The sequence below is a fragment of the Musa acuminata genome, chromosome BXJ2-1 (assembly GCF_036884655.1).
Source record: "Musa acuminata AAA Group cultivar baxijiao chromosome BXJ2-1, Cavendish_Baxijiao_AAA, whole genome shotgun sequence".
Taxonomy (NCBI): Eukaryota; Viridiplantae; Streptophyta; class Magnoliopsida; order Zingiberales; family Musaceae; genus Musa; species Musa acuminata.
The window spans coordinates 39,387,065-39,405,538 of record NC_088338.1 but is presented as its reverse complement, the minus strand read 5'-3'; the positions used below and the strand labels follow the sequence as shown (position 1 = coordinate 39,405,538).

The 18,474-nt window shown below is 34.9% G+C and overlaps 1 protein-coding gene across 1 annotated transcript; it reads right to left on the bottom strand.

Moving 5' to 3' along the window:
* Positions 1–246: 246 nt before the first annotated feature.
* Positions 247–13,312, bottom strand: LOC135599191 (uncharacterized). Its single transcript, XM_065094038.1, has 20 exons — positions 13,057–13,312; positions 12,796–12,948; positions 12,550–12,709; positions 10,601–10,919; positions 10,041–10,178; positions 9,757–9,949; positions 9,517–9,647; positions 7,573–7,791; positions 5,372–5,538; positions 4,447–4,525; positions 3,586–4,119; positions 3,163–3,500; positions 2,909–3,025; positions 2,729–2,833; positions 2,413–2,655; positions 1,817–1,885; positions 1,404–1,619; positions 1,036–1,143; positions 825–926; positions 247–690 (listed from the first exon to the last, which is right to left on the bottom strand). Exons 1-20 carry the CDS (start codon positions 13,157–13,159, stop codon positions 390–392), a joined length of 3,795 nt encoding a protein of 1,264 aa, XP_064950110.1. The 5' UTR covers positions 13,160–13,312; the 3' UTR covers positions 247–389.
* Between the last annotated feature and the right edge of the window lie 5,162 nt (positions 13,313–18,474).

Genomic DNA, 18,474 nt, shown 5'->3' with positions numbered 1-18,474 from the left:
CAATCTTTTTGATGCAATGTCTGTCTAACCCGATGCCCGAACTCATGGCACGATGTCCTTCCAACACGTTGACTAGGCCTCCTGCCTGACTTTCAATCTTCTGACATGATCCATCCTAACCTAACATATGATTCTTCCAGCTTTAATTGAATTACCTTTTCATAATCAAATTAGTCCTTCTAGATCATAACTTCATCAATTGATTTCATTATCAAAATATAAGATTCAATAATATTTAATCTTTGATTGAACGCTTGTAGAATTTAATTTACATAACTTTTTAATTTGACTATCCAATGCCAAAAGAGAAGGTATTCAAAGAAAGGTACTAAGCTGATTCTTCTGGCCCGTCCCTCTTACAAGTAGCAAGCACCATGGCAATCTTTGTTTTACTCCTCGTCTTCATCCATAACCAGCTTAAGATTCCTTTTATGACCTATCCTACTTGCGGGGTGCGTAGCATTCGTTTCACCCTCCGAGTCGAAGTAATCCATCAGCTCAGCTTCTGTAGCTCCATCCCCCACCTTGCTGGGCTCATCCATATTGTCATCAAAACCAGAGGTGAAGGTGGCCGTGGTGGCGCCAATTTCATCTTCGTGGGATTGCTGTTCGGCGTCCATGTCATCGTCCAAACCAACACCGTCCGTTTCATGATCCGCGGATTGTTGGTCAGGTTGCCGTTCCGTTCTTCTTCCGCCAGGATAAAAAGAAACAAAGCATTTAGTAACTCTTGCAATGATTGGCTACAAAGTACACCTAACGAGACAGGTGCTTGTATATAGCTGAAGTGTTTCTTGGTAGGTAATAATACCAAAAATACTTACTTGAACAAAGTCGCAAGAACCTCCTCGTCCGAATCATGCCGAGAAATTATCTCCGGTGTAGCCTCCTTTACTGGTGACTTATTCCTCCTCTTTCTTCGATTTCTGACATAACATTTAAGTTCATAGATTAGCCAGACTAAACTGACAGACGAAGAAAGTAGATGGGTCCTAACTGTCAAGATTTATGTTATTAGATACATCAGATACACACTTTGACGTGGTTCTCAGAACTCCAGAATCATCTTCCACTGGCAGCTCTATATTCTGGGGTGGGCTACTTGATTCATCCTCCTTTGTCAAGGATTTCCTCTTTCTGTGGCTTTCGAACGAATGAACAAATAAAAAGCTTTAGCCTGACATAAAGAACTTGGTAACAGATATCTGATTTAAGAATCAACTGACAATGGTCAGGATATCTGATAAAAACCTACAGAAGCATTAGTAGCATGACTAAGATGATATTTGGATTTTGGACTAATCATCACACAAAGAACCAACAGGCTAGCACATCACCAAAAACCAAGAACCTGCAACATGGCATCCAAGTGCACTTTTGTGACAGAAAAGAAAAGCATGTACCTTTTTTTTATTGCAAACAACGTCTCTTCTAACTGCAGTCCTTTCTCTTTGTTTTGATCATCTCTCGAGTGCTTCTCAATTTCAGGTGAGGTCAATTTTTTAGGAGCAAGCAGACCTAGTTGCTTGAGTTTCCGGGAAACTTGGGCAGCAGTGTAAGTCTTATCAGCATCCAAAGCTTTGGCTATCATATGACTGCAATTCTTATGATCCTTAAACCTGTATAGCACATGCAAACATCAACAAAGAACAAAGGGTTATTGTAAGAAAATTCCATGGTAATGTACACTTGCAGGATCTACCAAGCTCAACAGCTGTTTCATGCCCAGACACCAATCCAACAGATTTGACGAATTATTGTAAATGAAAAGTTAGCCAATGGTAAGCAAAATGGACAGAACATAATCAGCATCAACCTCTCAAAGAGGATTTTGATCTCAAGCTCCTGATCTTTGCTGAATGCTTGTACTCTCTTTCCTCTGCGGCTGGAAAAAAAAAAAGAGCAAAATTTGAAACTGCTAATCATCCGTGACGATCACAAAAATAAATATAAACCGGAAGAGTGACCCAGTAATGGTGCACCCCAAAGAAAGGTCCTAATACAATATGGTTTGGAGCATTTAGTGATACTTTTGGACCTTTGCAACACATCATCCAGACTGCACCCTTAGTATGAACATTTTAGAACGGGGTCATGATAAATCCAAAGGAATAAATAAATAAGATTACTTACACGAGTGTTGACAGAGAGTATTCCAGATGGATATATGCAATCTGTTGCAGATCTCAATCAAACTCTTAGGAAACAGATAGGTTATCTAACTCTAATAGACTTTGGCTGATAGCTATTTCATACCATAAAATGGTGTTTTAGATGAGTATGAAACTTCAGGTTAGGGTTTGCTACAAAAGTTAGCACATCATTTCACGCAAAATCTAGTTTTCTCTAAACTCAAAGTATGTCTTGGAGATGATATTCATAAGACTTGCTATATAATTGAACAGAGCTTACATAGATGTTTTCAGATAAGAGTCATTCTCATGTCCTTTTGGAGTGATGGTAAATGCAGTACCAGCTTCTTCAGTGGGATCATCTCCAGCTGGCAAAGGCACATCAACACATGCCAGCTTTTTACTCCTCGTGGTTTGTAGACCAAGCTGTTTAAGCTTACAGTAGATCTGAACTGCAGTTATTTTTCCTTCAGGGTCTAAAGCTTCTGCTATAAGACGACTGCACTTTTTATCATCCTTGTATCTGGAAAATTTAAAATGCCCAAACCAAATAAGCCTGCTGCTTCGAGAACAATAAAAATACTCAAAACACTTACTTATCATATAAATGTTTTATCATGGTCTCTTGTTTTTGGTCAAATATATAACTTTTCTGCCATTTGAAATCTTTTGTCCTCTGAAATCTAGATGATGTTCCTTTGCTGCATCACTTACAAGTCAAATGAAAATCTGCTCAAAAGAAAAAAAATTCATTGAATATTTTGATGATTGCTAACCTTACATCCATCTCATCATCATCATTAGAGATGGATCTCATAACATTCTTTTCACTAGCATGTTGCTTAGTTTTGTACAAATCATCTTCATGAAACACATCAAATGGATTTTCATCCCTGCACAGTCACAGAGCTGATCAACTTAGCAATAGAACTAGTACTGGAATTTGATTTAGAACAATAAAAGAGAATAATCCTTTGTAAGACATAATTAGCATATATGATGAGATACAAATTCCTCACTTGTAACTTGCCTCTGGTTATTGAGATCATACGGTATCACGAATTCATCATCACCAAGAGAATCTGCTATGTTTTTCTGTTTGTATCCTATATCATTTGTCAAAACAACTTCATCAGTATGCGAATCTCTTTTGGCTAGGCCAGACATTAGAACATCTGCACTGATGCAATGACATTCTTTCCGTGTCTTCCAGAAGAGCATTTCAACAAAAAGCAACGGTCGGTCTTTCAATAACTTCAGCATTTTCCTTGTAAACTTAGTGAGAAAATTTACAATACTAGCATATTCCTTGGATGCTGATGATTTTTGGTCAGCTAGTATATTATAGAATACCCTGAGGACCGATAACTGCATGAGTAGACAGATTATTTAGAACGAACAAATAAACCATCAATATTAGGATGAGATAGGCATGTGTCAACTCAGATTCTACCTGGTAGAGCATTGGGGAAATATCCAGATCATCACAAATTCGTTGCAGCATGGTGATGATGTGGTGGTTTGTACTCACAGAATTGCTTTTATAATACTTCAGCAACCAGCATAAATTGTGCACAACATAATTGTTTGCAAAAGTAGCGACCAATTTGGATATATTGAAGTCCACTTCGTTTGTCTCAGGCAGCTGATCATCGCTGGAAGAGTCTGTTGGTTCATGTACTGGATCAATGAAATTAGTATTCACCACATCACCACCTAAAGCTACCATGTCATCTCCACTGTGTCTTATGTTGTGCACAGACGCATCAGGCACTGCAGCATCATTAGACATAAAAGTGCCTTCTTGGTTATCTCCTACTTTATCAGCTAAACTTAGCTCTCTTAATTGCTCTTTTGACAGATTATTTGAATGCCCACCAGTCTCCTCTGTTTGAGCAACAATATGTTTGGGATTCACATGTTCTCCCAAATTATTGGCCTCTGTATTTGTCTTCTTCTTTCTGCCTTTCCTTGATTTTCTAGCAACCTAAAGCTCACATAGTAACAAACAAGATTTAGCAAGTAATTTACCAGGGCAACTCTATGTCTTTCATTTTATTAAAAAGGTTACTCTATGATCTGTAACCTGATATAACTTGTAAGGACTAATTGAAAAGATAACTTAGACTTTGTTAAGAATTAACAACGACTGAAACAAACTCTGGTAGTTTGGGATGCAAATAAAATCCAAGTATAAGCATCAGGATCTAGCTTTTGTATGGAATGCATGAGACCAGTACCATGCGCAAGGAATCATTGAAATGCCTATAGGCAAAGCCCAATTTCAAAACTTCCAGGTATGAATAGAACATACCCTTAGTGTACCTCGTGCTTGAAGCTTTTCCATCAGTCGTAACACTACATGCATTATTTCCAACAAATCTGCAAGATCACTGATGAAGAAACTGTAAATTTCAACAATGAATTCTAACCAGTATATTTAATAGTGCTTCAAATAAGAAAGAATATACACGATGCACAGAGGAAATTTTACAGTGAAAATAGGAGGTAACTTAGGTTTTAGTTTGGGCTTAGGGTCTACTCAAGTCAGTTCATTGTAGACTTGTTGTAGCAATAAGTTTATGACCTAAGAGTGTGCAATAGGAAAGACAAAAGATATTGGAGACAACTACAAAAGAGGAAGATTATCTTGTAGTTCAACAGGATTCAGTAAGATAAGTAGGCTTGTTATAGCACTGCTAACTAGGCCAACATGACTCTTTCACACAATAATCCACAAGAACAAGAAAACACACGTGCTTTTTGCACCAATTGATACAGACAGAATCCGCAGCAGTTGAAAACATAAGTACCACATTATGCTACTAACAATAAGCATATAAATATAAAGACAATAAATTGACAAAACAGTATATATTAAGACTCTAGCATCTGTAAGAGTTTTAGTCCAAAGCAGCTCATATTTGAAACTGTTTTCCATTGATAAACATATAGATACGACTCTAGCATGCCAGAACATAACACTGCATGTGAAGCATTCAATTCTCCTTCAGATCTTATTTCTGGTCATGATAAAAGCATAGGTTTGTGTAACACAAAAGCACAAACAATTAGTATAGTTATAAAAATAAAATCATCTTGGCCATCTATAATTTACATATCCTACTATGAACCCGATACATGGTATTTCCATTAAGCATGAAGCTTATATAACATACATAAGAAACAGACATCATAAACTAAACCTTCAAAAATCATGAAGCTTATATAACATGAACCTTTTAGGTTGTTTATGGGTGTTGAAAGATCTGAACATATTTTGGAGAAAATGAGTCAGCCCCTGATCCGTCTGATCATAGAACAACTTATATAGTAGAACACGAGCAGTTTGAGTTTCCTTTGAATCTTCAGGCAACATTCTTAGCACCAAATCTAACATGCGAATCTGCATAAAGAACAAAAAATTAAACAGAAAACATAAAAAAAACTTTGCAAGTCACACTTTTGGCATGCAGTAAAGAGCAAATCCATTATAGACAATAAAATACATTGCATGGTGAAGTCAATAAAGCACTTGATAGGCTTACCAACACATGCAATTGATATACAACTCTCAGAATTAAATGGTCTAAATCATCATTTGCAAAAATAAAAGGCACTTTATGGTTTACTCATACTGCAAAAATGAATATCTAATGCCAAAATATTTTATTTGGATTTTACAAGAAATAATGAGCATTAAATTAAGTGATAACTCCAACTCCTCAATGACAACAAAAGATCGATGTAGCCACCCCTAGATAGTTGAGACATTACGGATTGTTGTTATTGTTATATAGATCTCCAACTTTCAAGCATCAATTGATACAGTACAAGTACATTGTGGTTCAAAAGCTTATCTGATGCAAACAACCAAGACTATATCTTCTATGTTCTATATCAGATTGTAATGAACAAGTCAAACATAATGAATGGCATAATTACTGCATTTTAGTTAATATAATAATTCAAATAAGCATTAGAAGTTATTGTTAATGATTACTGCATCTAGAAAGAAGACAGTTCATAAAAAGGCTGGACATGGACAAGTTGTGGCCAATGCTTACACTCACTCATGAACTCAGACATTGGACCCAACATCAGCATGTACTAGGCAGGCAAGCATGAAGTTCACCTGCCATGTTAATGGCATTTTAAGGCCAGCCCAAGAAGGGCAGCCACTTGAGAGGCCTCGAGCAGTTATATGATATTCATGCGACACTGTATAAAGTATCATAATAGACTAGGAAGGGCAACTAGGACGAAGATTTTGGCGATTGAATTGGTTTCCTACATCAAGTTATAGAGAGAAATTAATCCTATTTCAAGTTGAACCCTGTCCAGCTCGGACTAGAGGCCAGCGAGCCCTTAGGGCGGTTGGGCACCCAAAACCCTCAAAAGATGTGTTTGGCCAGGCTTTGCAGCAAGGTATACTACAGGATTTTAAAGGATAGATCAGTTACAATTGACAATATTCAATGCTAGAGTTGGCCACTTGGCACCATTAGCCTACATATACATGATACGCTGTAGCTCAATGAGGCCTTGATACAAGACATTTTCTCTTATTCCTAGCATTAACAATGTTAGATGATTTATCTCCACCACTCTTGTTCTCTTTGAAAGTGCTTCTTTCTTTCAAGAACTCTTGTTTGGAAACAATTTTAAACATGTAAGACAGTTTGTAATACATTTTACAGGTATCAGTCTGATACCAAAAGAAAAAGATAGGATGTGAAATCATGTTCAGAATTTGTTTTATGCATTGGATGTTAAACAATTCAAAAGGCTACAAGATTTGTAGAAAGAAATTTCAAAAAAATAAAGGAATATGACCATAGAAATCCATTTATCAATCATGAATTGTAGACAACAAAATTTGACTAGTGTTCCAATAAATCCTCAATGGACAATTATGCTGAATGCATATGTTATCTGTTCAATGGAAGATTATAAATTGTTTTAGAAAAATGAAGAGATTATTGATAGCATATTGCTAGAGATTTGCAAGTTACTATAGGTCTACTCTTGTTCTCTACATTTGAAGTATTGGTCCAGAAAATCCAAGACAGGTCAACTTGATGATGATATCTGGATGAATGCACATATGCCAACTTCTATGTTATTTTAATGACAGGCTAATAAAAAGATTAATTTCACTTTCCAAAACATAGATGGATAGCACATAACCAAGTAATAAGTATTAACTACTGCAATGTACTCAACAACCTAATTATTATCAGATTATGATATTGTAAATCCACTCCAACCTTAGAAAACAACAGTTGACACAGTTCATTATCCACAAGATTGAACTTCTTTATTTGAGGTTTAAACAAGCCAGAGCAGAACTTTAAATGCAATGCTGAAATATGGCGCTAGTTCATTGATCTATTACATGCAACCAAATTACCAACATAGAAAAAGCATGTACACTGACCATATTCTTAAACAAAGAACCAGCTGCTGATAGGGATTTGTAGTCATTAGTTTCTTTCAAGCTATCAAAAGCCTGAAGCCATTTAGATATGACTAAATTAAACATGGCTTCATTTATGGTCTCCGCAACTGGTCCACATATATTCCCATGGAATGATAAGTTATTGGCAAATTCATCTTCATGTGAAGGATCAGAAATGGGTTCCTCCATGTTAGGTTCCTGACAAAAAGAGAACGTGAAATCAAAGTAACAAAAGCACTTGCTAAATTAAACATAGATAACTGATCTAGACTTAGTACCTGTTGCATATCATGCTAGTAAACAGTCTTACTATAAACAAAGAGCCGTAAGACCACTGGAAAAATTAAGTGGTGGTGCTTGAAAACATTATGTCAATCAGAGATTCATTCCGAAGCCTACTTAAGGAAGAAAGGTTCATAAGTGCTGATCAATCCTACAACTTGTAACAGTGAGAACACACTCAGAAAAACTTAGATGGTCCATGAATAATTGGGTACTACCTGCAGTCAGTTTTACTCTATGATAATAAACAATGAGAATACAGAGTGAAGATCAACATGAGTATGCCAAAAAGGCATGTTAGATTTAAGAGGAAATCTTTGACCAATATTAGGCCCTATGGATTCTCATGTAAACATCCACTTTAAATGTCCACAGAGAAAAGAAGGAAACATCTAAACTATTTTTATATCAAAATTTGATTCCTTTAAAGAACTTTCTGTCTTATATTCCTTCCATATCTTGTTTCACATTAGTACATTACTGCACTTCTTACTGTGAATCCTAAAAAAAGGACTCCATTTGGCAAAGTGGCATCCTTTTTTTTCAACTTAATATGCTTTCTCAAAAGCACAGTCAAGCTTGGACGCAAATATTTAAACATGGTTAGAATCAAGGATTCCCATTTTTATGATGGGAGTATGCCAGTACCTTTTTGGCAAACTATATACACTCCACATCAGCAGACATTCCCCTGATGGCACCCTGCATAAAAATCATTGGTTTCCCCTTTGGCTCCCTCCAATAATCTATCCAAACCATCTTATTCATTCTGGCTTTGGCTTTAATAATTAAGAAGTCTATAGAAGATTAAACAAATTAGAATGATAGTAATGATTTATGAACCAAAAATGCATAACCCAATAAAAAATCAGAAGATTTTTGGGAGGTTGTGATAATGGGAGAGTACTGTAGATTAAAATATAAAATGAAAATTGCACCAAAGTTGGAAAAGTTCTACTGAAAAACTTACAATTCACTTCCACAACTTTCACAAACATGAAATGCTACAAATGAATAAAGGTAACTGAAATAAAATATTCAATATTTCTTGGGGTTTGGGGTGTAATAAACTGAAATAGGACAGGGTTATGGAAAAGGCATAAAGCATTAACTTATATGAAAGATACATGTTAATGTGTTAACCCTCCTGAGGATTTTGCATGCATATACAAGTCCACCTCTGAAGTAGAAACATTAGCCGTCACCCTCTTTCCATTTCTATGAAGGCTTCAGACCACTTTTAATCTAAGCCGATTAATAATAACATGTTTTCAGTTGTGCTCAGCCACAAGCATCTAAAATGAGAAAGACTAAATATCATGATACCAAAAGAACCAGGATGCAGAAGCCAACTAACAAATCATCTTTGAGCACCTTCTTCCATCACACATGCATTTAAAAGACATCTACAAACACTATCCTAAATTAGTTTTTTTCTTTTGTCCTTTACAAAAATCAAAATTAAATTGTATGTTTAATTTAAATACCTTCAAAAATGGTATCTGGTATGGTGCAAGATCAAAAACATTGCAAGAAGCTCCAAGTATCAATGCATGAACATAAGCACCACAATAGATAAACCAAGTTATGCCCAGAACATTTTGGACAAGAATGACTGCAACCCTCAATTCTTTTTCTCACCTTTGAGATTAGGATCTTCTGGTGCTGGAAGGCTAGAACAAATTTAGCAACTCCAAAAAACATCATAACATCAGTTTTTTGAATGGACTGGCATTCCTTACTGATATCATCGTGAATGGACTGCATCAAAACTGAGCAGTAGGCCAGATTATAGTATGTGCCATATCAGACCAACAAGACTTGGAAAGGATGAAAAACATGAAAAAGGAACAACAAATCTAAATTATTAATGAAGCCTACCATTATAACCTCCTGACAAAAACTGGTTCAAGAATTCATACAGCAATTCCGTAATGTTTTCCTTTGCCAGAGGCAAGTTGTCATGGTCCCAAGCAATCCTCTTTAATGGACCACGTTGAACATTATGAACTTTTACCATGCCATTTTCAGAAGCAGAAGTTGGGTTACGTTTAAATAGGGTTTTCGATCCATCCTATAATCACAACAGCAGTAGAAACTCATCAACCATCAATCTATATTACCAAAATATTTCATGGTATCAGCAGTTGGTTAAAGAGTTGTACCACGCCAAGGCGAGTAAATGTTCCGCTGAATTGTGAATGCCGTTCCAAGTTCCTCAGCCTGATTATTCTTCTCTTTTCCTCTTCCTCATCCATAATTGTCCTGAGAGAATCTACAGTAGTTGTGATATCTTCTTTGACCTGCGCATATGAGCTTTACCATGGAATTGCCAGTTCAAATAGAAAGGAAAAAGTAGCTTAATAAATTATTTGTTCCTAAATGTTTAGCATCTAAAACTGGAGAAGTTCTACGCTTGCAATATCAACAGAAAACAATTCAGCAAGACAATTGTTTGGACAAGAAGACTTCAACATATGACTTCCATATTATCCATCTCAGAAACTAACAGTAAAAGGTAATGCCTCCAGTCACAGAAAACAGAGTATACAGAAATATTTAAAGGAGACAAAGCTTTCAAAATGCCTAAGACAAAGAAAATAAGAGGACTTTTCTTATCATAAAGGTCAACGTATAACTAACTATAAAGTGCAAAAAAATTTGAAAAATCTACATTAAGATAAATTGATTATCACAAACAAGTAGGAGAAGGATCAGAATAGACCTTAGAGCTTCTTTTAGAAACTTTGGCTATCAGCTCTGGTTCCCGGCCCAGAAAAATATAGTAGAATGTTTCCAATAGAAGAAGATTATCTTGCTGAAGATAGCCAGAACAACCATCAACATGCTGCGTCAATACTAAGATCAGATCCAGTACATACTCTTGAAACATGAGCTCCAAAAATCTATCGGTCAAACAGAAAAACTGAGTGGAAGATCCAGATGACTTCTGTTGCAGTGTAATATCTTGGATGGCTAGGACATTTCGGAACAATGTAAGCACCAGCTGAACCAATTTCCAATCATCATCCGTGAATGTTTTACTGTGTTTGAATATAATGTTAAACAGAAACACTTGGTCAGCAACTATTGCCATTGAATGCAAATATGGTAGAAATAAGAAGAGGACTAAGGATCATTATATGATATAATGCTATCAGCCAAAATAGCACAAGGGATTGTGGGAAAGCAAATCCAATATCATATCACTTCTAAATAATTTGCAGCAATTGATAAGGAGTGATTTCATCTTGGTTCTCAAACTTGATTTGCAGCAATAAAGTTCTCAAACTGTCCTACTTGCAGCAAATTTGCTCTTGAGTATTACCACCAGACTCCATCAAGGAAGATTAATGGAGCGCTGAAGTGTGGATACGGTCACCAGCTAAACATGGCAATAACTTTTTGCCAATTCAATTCTTTGGTCATCAGCCTTCAACCAAATAACTTGTCACCGATTCTCCTCTTCTTTGTTTATTAGCCTTGACCCAAACGAACCTGTCTTATTCTTCTCTTCCTTGACGGAAACATCCCCAGGATTGATACCAACATCACAAGTGAACTCATGACAAAGGGTAACCCAAAAATTCGACACCAGTGGTGAAGCCAAAAGAGGTAGCTATAGTGGTGCTTTGGTGGTAGAAATGGGAGACACTAGGTGGAAGTGCCCAAGGACGATGCAGCTGTGGTCTCTAGTAATGATGGTGTAAAATGGAAGGAGAATAGGAGCTTCAGTTTCCTCTTTTCTTTCATCTCAGTCTCTCATTATTTCTTTTCTATCTTTCCTCCCTTACTATCCTCTCTCTTCTTTCTCTCCTTTCACTTTTGTCTTACAAATTAGGTCATTATGTTGTAAGATGTTGTTGAAATGTTGTTGAATATAAGCATTTTGTTTTAAGATGTTTATAGCCATATGCTTCGGTCAGATTTGTTACAAGATTTGAAATGACATGTTTTACTTGATCCAGTCCACAACCCAATGGTAGACTCAGGTATACAGCATTCCATCAATTCACCTTGATGGAATAGACAGTAGGACTTGCTGCAGCAAATGTAATGGTTATCAAAACATCTTAGATATACCACATAACGAACCAGCAAAGCCACCCCAGATAGCAACATATATGCCCAGGCTTTTGCGCATTAAGTAGTTCTGGAGACATGTAACATAAGATATAGCATGCAGAAAGTAATACCTGATGCAACTCATGGATCTCATAATCAGATGATGAATTACTAATGAGACAAACTAATAGATCAGGTATGCACGAGAGAGAAATAATTACTATAAGACAATTATTAACTGCAACAGGAATTGAAGGATGTTGCATTTGATAGACACTCTGGTTCAGCTGTTGTAATGATCAAGAGATGAAAGTCCAAATTCAGGAAAATTACAAGTCCCACTGTGCCTATATAGGACAACTAAAATAATGAATTGTAGTAAAGGTCAGCTGATCTTAATCAATACTCTTCTTGTCATCGCTACAAAATGTTTGCATCGTACAATGATTTCATTTTCTCTGATGTACAAGCAGAACAAAAGAAAATTCAACCTCGCTTTGTAGTGTTGCCAACTTCACATGAAAAGCACCAAACTAAATCTAAGAAGTATTAGCATAGATATTATAAGAAGAAGAAAAAAAACTTAAAAGATGGAAGTTGTAAGATCACCATTCTAAATGGTCCAATGGATCTTCAAGAAGGCATACTATTACGGCTATTGTGACAGGACGTGTCAATGCAGCCTTTAAATCCCACAGATACTCTATCTGCTGTGCAATACCATCAGACGAATGGTCTATTGGCATTGTGAGGAACACCAAAATCTTGACTGCACACAGGAGGAACAAGAGAAAAATATAATAACAATCGCAACTCAGCCTACAAGAAGAAAACCGCGATGACATGGGGATTTACCAGCATTGATTACCAAATTCCGATCGCTCTGGTAATATTCTATAAGAGGAACCAAATTTCGTGAAACCGTGTTCCATTTGCAAATCTGTTTGAACACGTCTCGCTGCCGTGGATCATCCCGCCTCAAAAATCTCTGCAGATCCTTCAAATTATCTGGAAAAAAACAAAAAACACCAATCTCGTTGATGTCGCGAAGGATTCGTGTCCGCGAGAAGAGTACAAGAACCTATTCAAAAAGAGGTTTAAAGCTAGAAATTCTACCTAGACAATATTCGCCCTTGGCGTAACCAATTATGGCGCCATTCTCGTCCTCATCGGCGTACCCGATCCCCGCGCAGATGATGGAGAGCCCTTCCGTGTCCATGTCTCTCTTGCCTTTCGCGACGGGATCGCGAGTTAGGGTTTCGGCTGGTCGGATCAAGGAATCTTGAGATGGAATATAAGTGTTGGAAAGGGGAGAGAATGGAGAGAATGATGGGGCGGTCGAAGAGAGCGGCGAAGGAGAGAGGAAGAGCGGAGGGCAAAGATGAGACTGACTTGAGAACGGGGCGGGGAGTGCGTAAAAGAGTTACAATTTTCCCGCCTTTTGGGCGGATATTTTTCGCGCGCTGCTACACGAGGCTATGTTCGGATTATATATATATATATATATATATATATATATATATATATATATATATATATATATATATATATATATATATATATATATAGTCTCACATTTATTAAGGAATATGAGAATCAAAAACTTTTATCCTACGATAAATGGATATTTTCTTATAAACCTATGAGTCATGTATCAATATCCGATTAATCAAATGGTCCTTTATCATAAAATACTTTGGAATTGAATCATGATAAGGTGAAGCCATCGATCGATCTGAGGTTGATTGTGATCCAAGATTTAACTAATGATCTTAGTTAATTTGATATTTCTATTATGAAAAATATTTTAAAAAATAGCTATTGTGGAAAGTGTAAGAAAATAAAAAGAAGCATGTGTATGGAAATCCGATAACTTCATCTAGTTTGTGAGATTAATATTGGTAAACGTATATGATTTATATAGTCTTAAAAAAAATTATTATTTTTAAAATACTATAAAATAATTTAGATTTTGATAGTTCAAATAAATATATGGTTTGAATAATTATCTATTATTTTATATGTGTTTTTAAGTTATCCTAACTAAATTAATATGAAAACATCAATCATATTATATTTTATAAAGATTACAAAAAATCGTTTGAATATTTTTAGTTTCAAATGATATATGATTGCATGAATGATAAGTGGAAAAAAAATTAATATTTTAGTTTTTTATGACACGATAATTATCGAGTGAACATTGCTATATTGGATCATATATTAGAATATATTTTAAAAATTAATTTTTTTTTTCTATATCCTAACATAAGGAGATGGATTACCTATATCATATGGATTAAACATAATTCTGGATCTTGTCACCAGAATAAACATGATTAAAGCTATTGATAATATTATGAATTTTTTTTCTTAGATATATATACCATAATTGTACTTATATTTATGAGCTCTTTGCTATATTTATGGTTATTTGTGAATATCTAACGATAGTCTTTTATACTAAAATGATTTATGATTTGATATTATGATATGCATATAAATGGATGTTATGTAATTCAAAATATATATGTAAATGTTAAATATTTGTAAACTTTATAAGTACGAGGAAAGTATTTGATGTATATATATATATATATATATATATATATATTTCAAAAGCATATATTAAATACATAAATATTTGTGTTTAAAAAAATATTTATTGTGTTTTCTTGTATGATTATTTTTTATTTTTCAAACATGAGGAGTAGCTTATTTGTGATTTCGGATTGAAGAATCATTAAGAGTCTTAGGCATTATTGTATATTGAGATTATTTTGAATATATATATTATTTGGAATGAAATATTATGAATTCCATTAAACAAAATTTGAATATCTTGTGGTTGAATTGATTATTAATTGATTTTATTTAATTAATATAAGATCGTGGTGTTGTACCCATCCTTGATCATCATAATTTATGGTATCAAAGCAATGATTCAATATCTTATAATAAGTATAAGTTCTAAAAATATTTTGAAGACTTTTATGATTTAAATTATCGTAATATTAAGTGTAGAGGATAAAATTTTTATTGCATTCAAAGTTTTGGTCAGCTTAGCTGGAAAATATCCTAACATATTATCACAATGTTTTGGACTTAAATCTCGCCTTTACTAACAAAAAAATATTAAGTGTAGAGTACAATATATGTGTTTGATGATCAATATTAAATATATATAGTGTCTCAAGTCTTTTTTTTTTTATAAATTTTAAAATATTCAGTCATACATGATATGTTATATGATTGATATGATAAAGATGTATTAATCTTGATTGTCTTCTAGATACCAGAAATAAGAAACCGTGAGAAGGAAAAGTAAGAGGAAACAAAGAAGAGAAAGGAGAGAGAAAGAGAGGGAGGAGAGGAGAGAAGTGAAGGAAGGAACAGAAGAATAAAAACAAAAGAAGAGAGAACAGAAGAGAAAAGGGAAGAAAGAGAGAAAAAAATAAGAGTAAGTAAGAAAAAGTAGAAAAAGGAAAAAAGAAGAAAATAATAAAGAGAGAAGCGAAGGAGGGAAGGAACAGAAGAATAAAAACAAAAGAAGAGAGAACAGAAGAGAAGAAGAAAAGGGAAGAAAGAGAGAGAGAGAGAGAGAGAGAGAGAGAGAGAGAGAGAGAGAAAGGAAGGAAAAAGGAAGAAAATAATAAAAAATATATACGAAGGATTTGGTTTGATAGTAAATGAAAATTCAGATAAGTCTAGAAAAATTGCATTAGGAATGTTTTTAAATTCCATTATATTCCTACTAATCAAATTAGTATACAGGATTAATTAATGTAGATGTTCTTAGAATATTTGATATTTATATTATGAAAATAAAAAAAAATGATTATACTGAAAAAGAAAAGAAAAGGAAACTTCATATTTGTATGATTACATCGAGGATATGTAATTAAAGTAAGTATTCAATGACTTCATCTAGTCTTTTTGTTTTTTTAATCAGTGCATACATTTAAAATTTATAAATACATATAATTTTAATTAAAGTTATTTTTATTTAAAATAATTACAAAACAATAAAATATTATATTACAAGCATTTATTGATTTATGTTATCTAATTTATATGAAAATATCTGTTCAAAATTATATTTGGAAAAAAAATGTGAATATTATTAGTTTGAAAGGATATGAAAAAAGATCTATTCAAAATTTTTATTTGATAAAAAATATATATTAATTTTCTAATGAATAAATATATCTGCAAGAAAAATGACCATTAGTCACGAACAAATGTCGTCACCAAAACCATAAAAGTCGTCACTAAAATAATTAGTGATGAAATGAGTTGTTATCAGCTTTCACTTACTAAATTATGATTTTTAGTGATGGCTTGCTTGCTTGTTTTTATGGCAAATACATTTAAATTCTGTCACTAAAAACAAATTATATATATATATATATATATATATATATATATATATATATATATATATATACTTGCTAAATTATGAATTTTAATGTTGACTTGTTGTTTTAATGGCCAATACATTTAAATTCCATCATAAAAACAAATAAAATAAAATAAAAAATATATATACACTTACTAAATTATGATTTTAGTGATGGCTTGCTTTTATGTCCAAATACATTTAAATTCTGTCACTAAAAACAAATAAAATAAATATATATATATACACTTACTAAATTATGATTTTTAGTGATGGCTTGCTTTTATGGCCAATACATTTAAATTCTGTCACTAAAAACAAATAAAAAATATATATACATATACACTTACTAAATTATGATTTTTAGTGATGGCTTGCTTTTATGGCCAATATATTTAAATTCTGTCACTAAAAACAAATTATATATATATATATATACTTACTAAATTATGATTTTTAATGTTGACTTGCTTTTATGGCCAATATATTTAAATTCTGTCACTAAAAACAATATATATATATATATATATATATATATATATATATACTTACTAAATTATAATTTTTAATGTTGACTTGTTTTTGTTGAATCTCGAATTTTGATGATAAAGTCAATTGTCATTTGTTGTCTAATCTATGTGTTGAGATAAGTGTGCAGGATTAACTACGATGAAAGTTAGACAAGCAGCAGGAGTTGCGCCGGAGTCAAGTTCATGATCACGTTGGGAGTTCGAGAGTTCGACGGAAGTTCGGACGGTCGTCGGAGGTTCTGCGAGAACAGATCCGAGAAGTCCAGAAGCTTGCCAAGCGAAGCTCGTCAGAACTCGCCAAGTGGATCGTCGCAAAGTCCAGGAGTTTGCCGGAAGTCCGCAGGAGCATCACCGAGGGTTCATCGGATGATCGACGGAAGTTCGCCGGAAACTCGCTGGAAGAAGCGATTGACGCACCAAAGCAAAGCTGCAGAAATTGTCTTAGATCTAATCGTAGTTAGCACGTTGATTAAGTTGGAAAATGGGAGGTGATCCTATTAGCTTAATCTTGGGGCAATTGGGCCCCTGAAAGACTGAAATTGGGCCGAATGGAGCTAACCATTCGGACCCTGATTGCACCAGGAGGTGCAACCGCCTAGGCCAGGAGGTGGCACCGCCCAGGCTATGTCTCCCAGCGAGACTGGGCGGTGCAACCGCCCAGGGCTCAATCTCCGAGCGAGACTGGGCGGTGCAACCTCCTCTGTCAGGAGGTAGCACCGCCAGAGCTCAAGTTTCGAGCTCTGCTAGGCGGTGCAACCGCCTGAGCTCAGTCTTCGAGCTCTGGCAGAGAGGTGCAACCGCCCCTGACAGAGGTAGCACCGCCCAGAGGCTCAGTATTCGAGCTCTGCCAGGCGGTGCAACCTCTCCAGTCAGGAGGTGCAACCGCCTGATCCCGGAATTCCGGGATTTGATCGTTTTGAGCTCCAAATTTGAACTGGGTTGGGGCCTATAAATACCCCACCCATTCAGCACTGAAAAGATACAGACCTACACCGAATTCTTGATCTTTTCTGTGATTCTAAGAGCTCAAATTTGTGTAAAGTCCTAAAGTTCTCCTCTTTCTGTTCTTCAAGTCTTGAGTTGTAAAGAGATGAGAGAAAGGTCCTGTAAGGGTTGTCTCCTGAGCCCATCAAAAGGAATGAATCTGTAAAAGGGCAGTTGGCCTTCGCCTATTGAAGGAAGGCCTCTAGTTGACGTCGGTGACCTCGTCGGTGGAGGAAGCCAAAAGTGGAGTAGGTCAAGACTGACCAAACCACTCTAAATCTCTGGTTTGCGTTTATTTTGAGCACTTTATCATTACTGCAAACCTCCTACATAGCTACTGCTCTCTGCGCCTTTACGAACAAGTTTCTAAGTGCTGATCTTTCCGAATCTGCATTCAGACGTAAATCGGTGTTTTCATACATTACAGTTTACGTTTACGTTTTGATTCTGCAAAACTGTCTTCTGCGCTTTTACGAACGAAGTTTCTAAGTTCAGATTCCTTTAAAACTGCGTTTAGACGTAAACTGCGCAAACTGTGTTTAGACGTAAAACTGTGTTTTAGACGTAAACTACTTTTAAACGTAAAACTACGTTTAGACGTAAAACTGCATTTAGACGCAA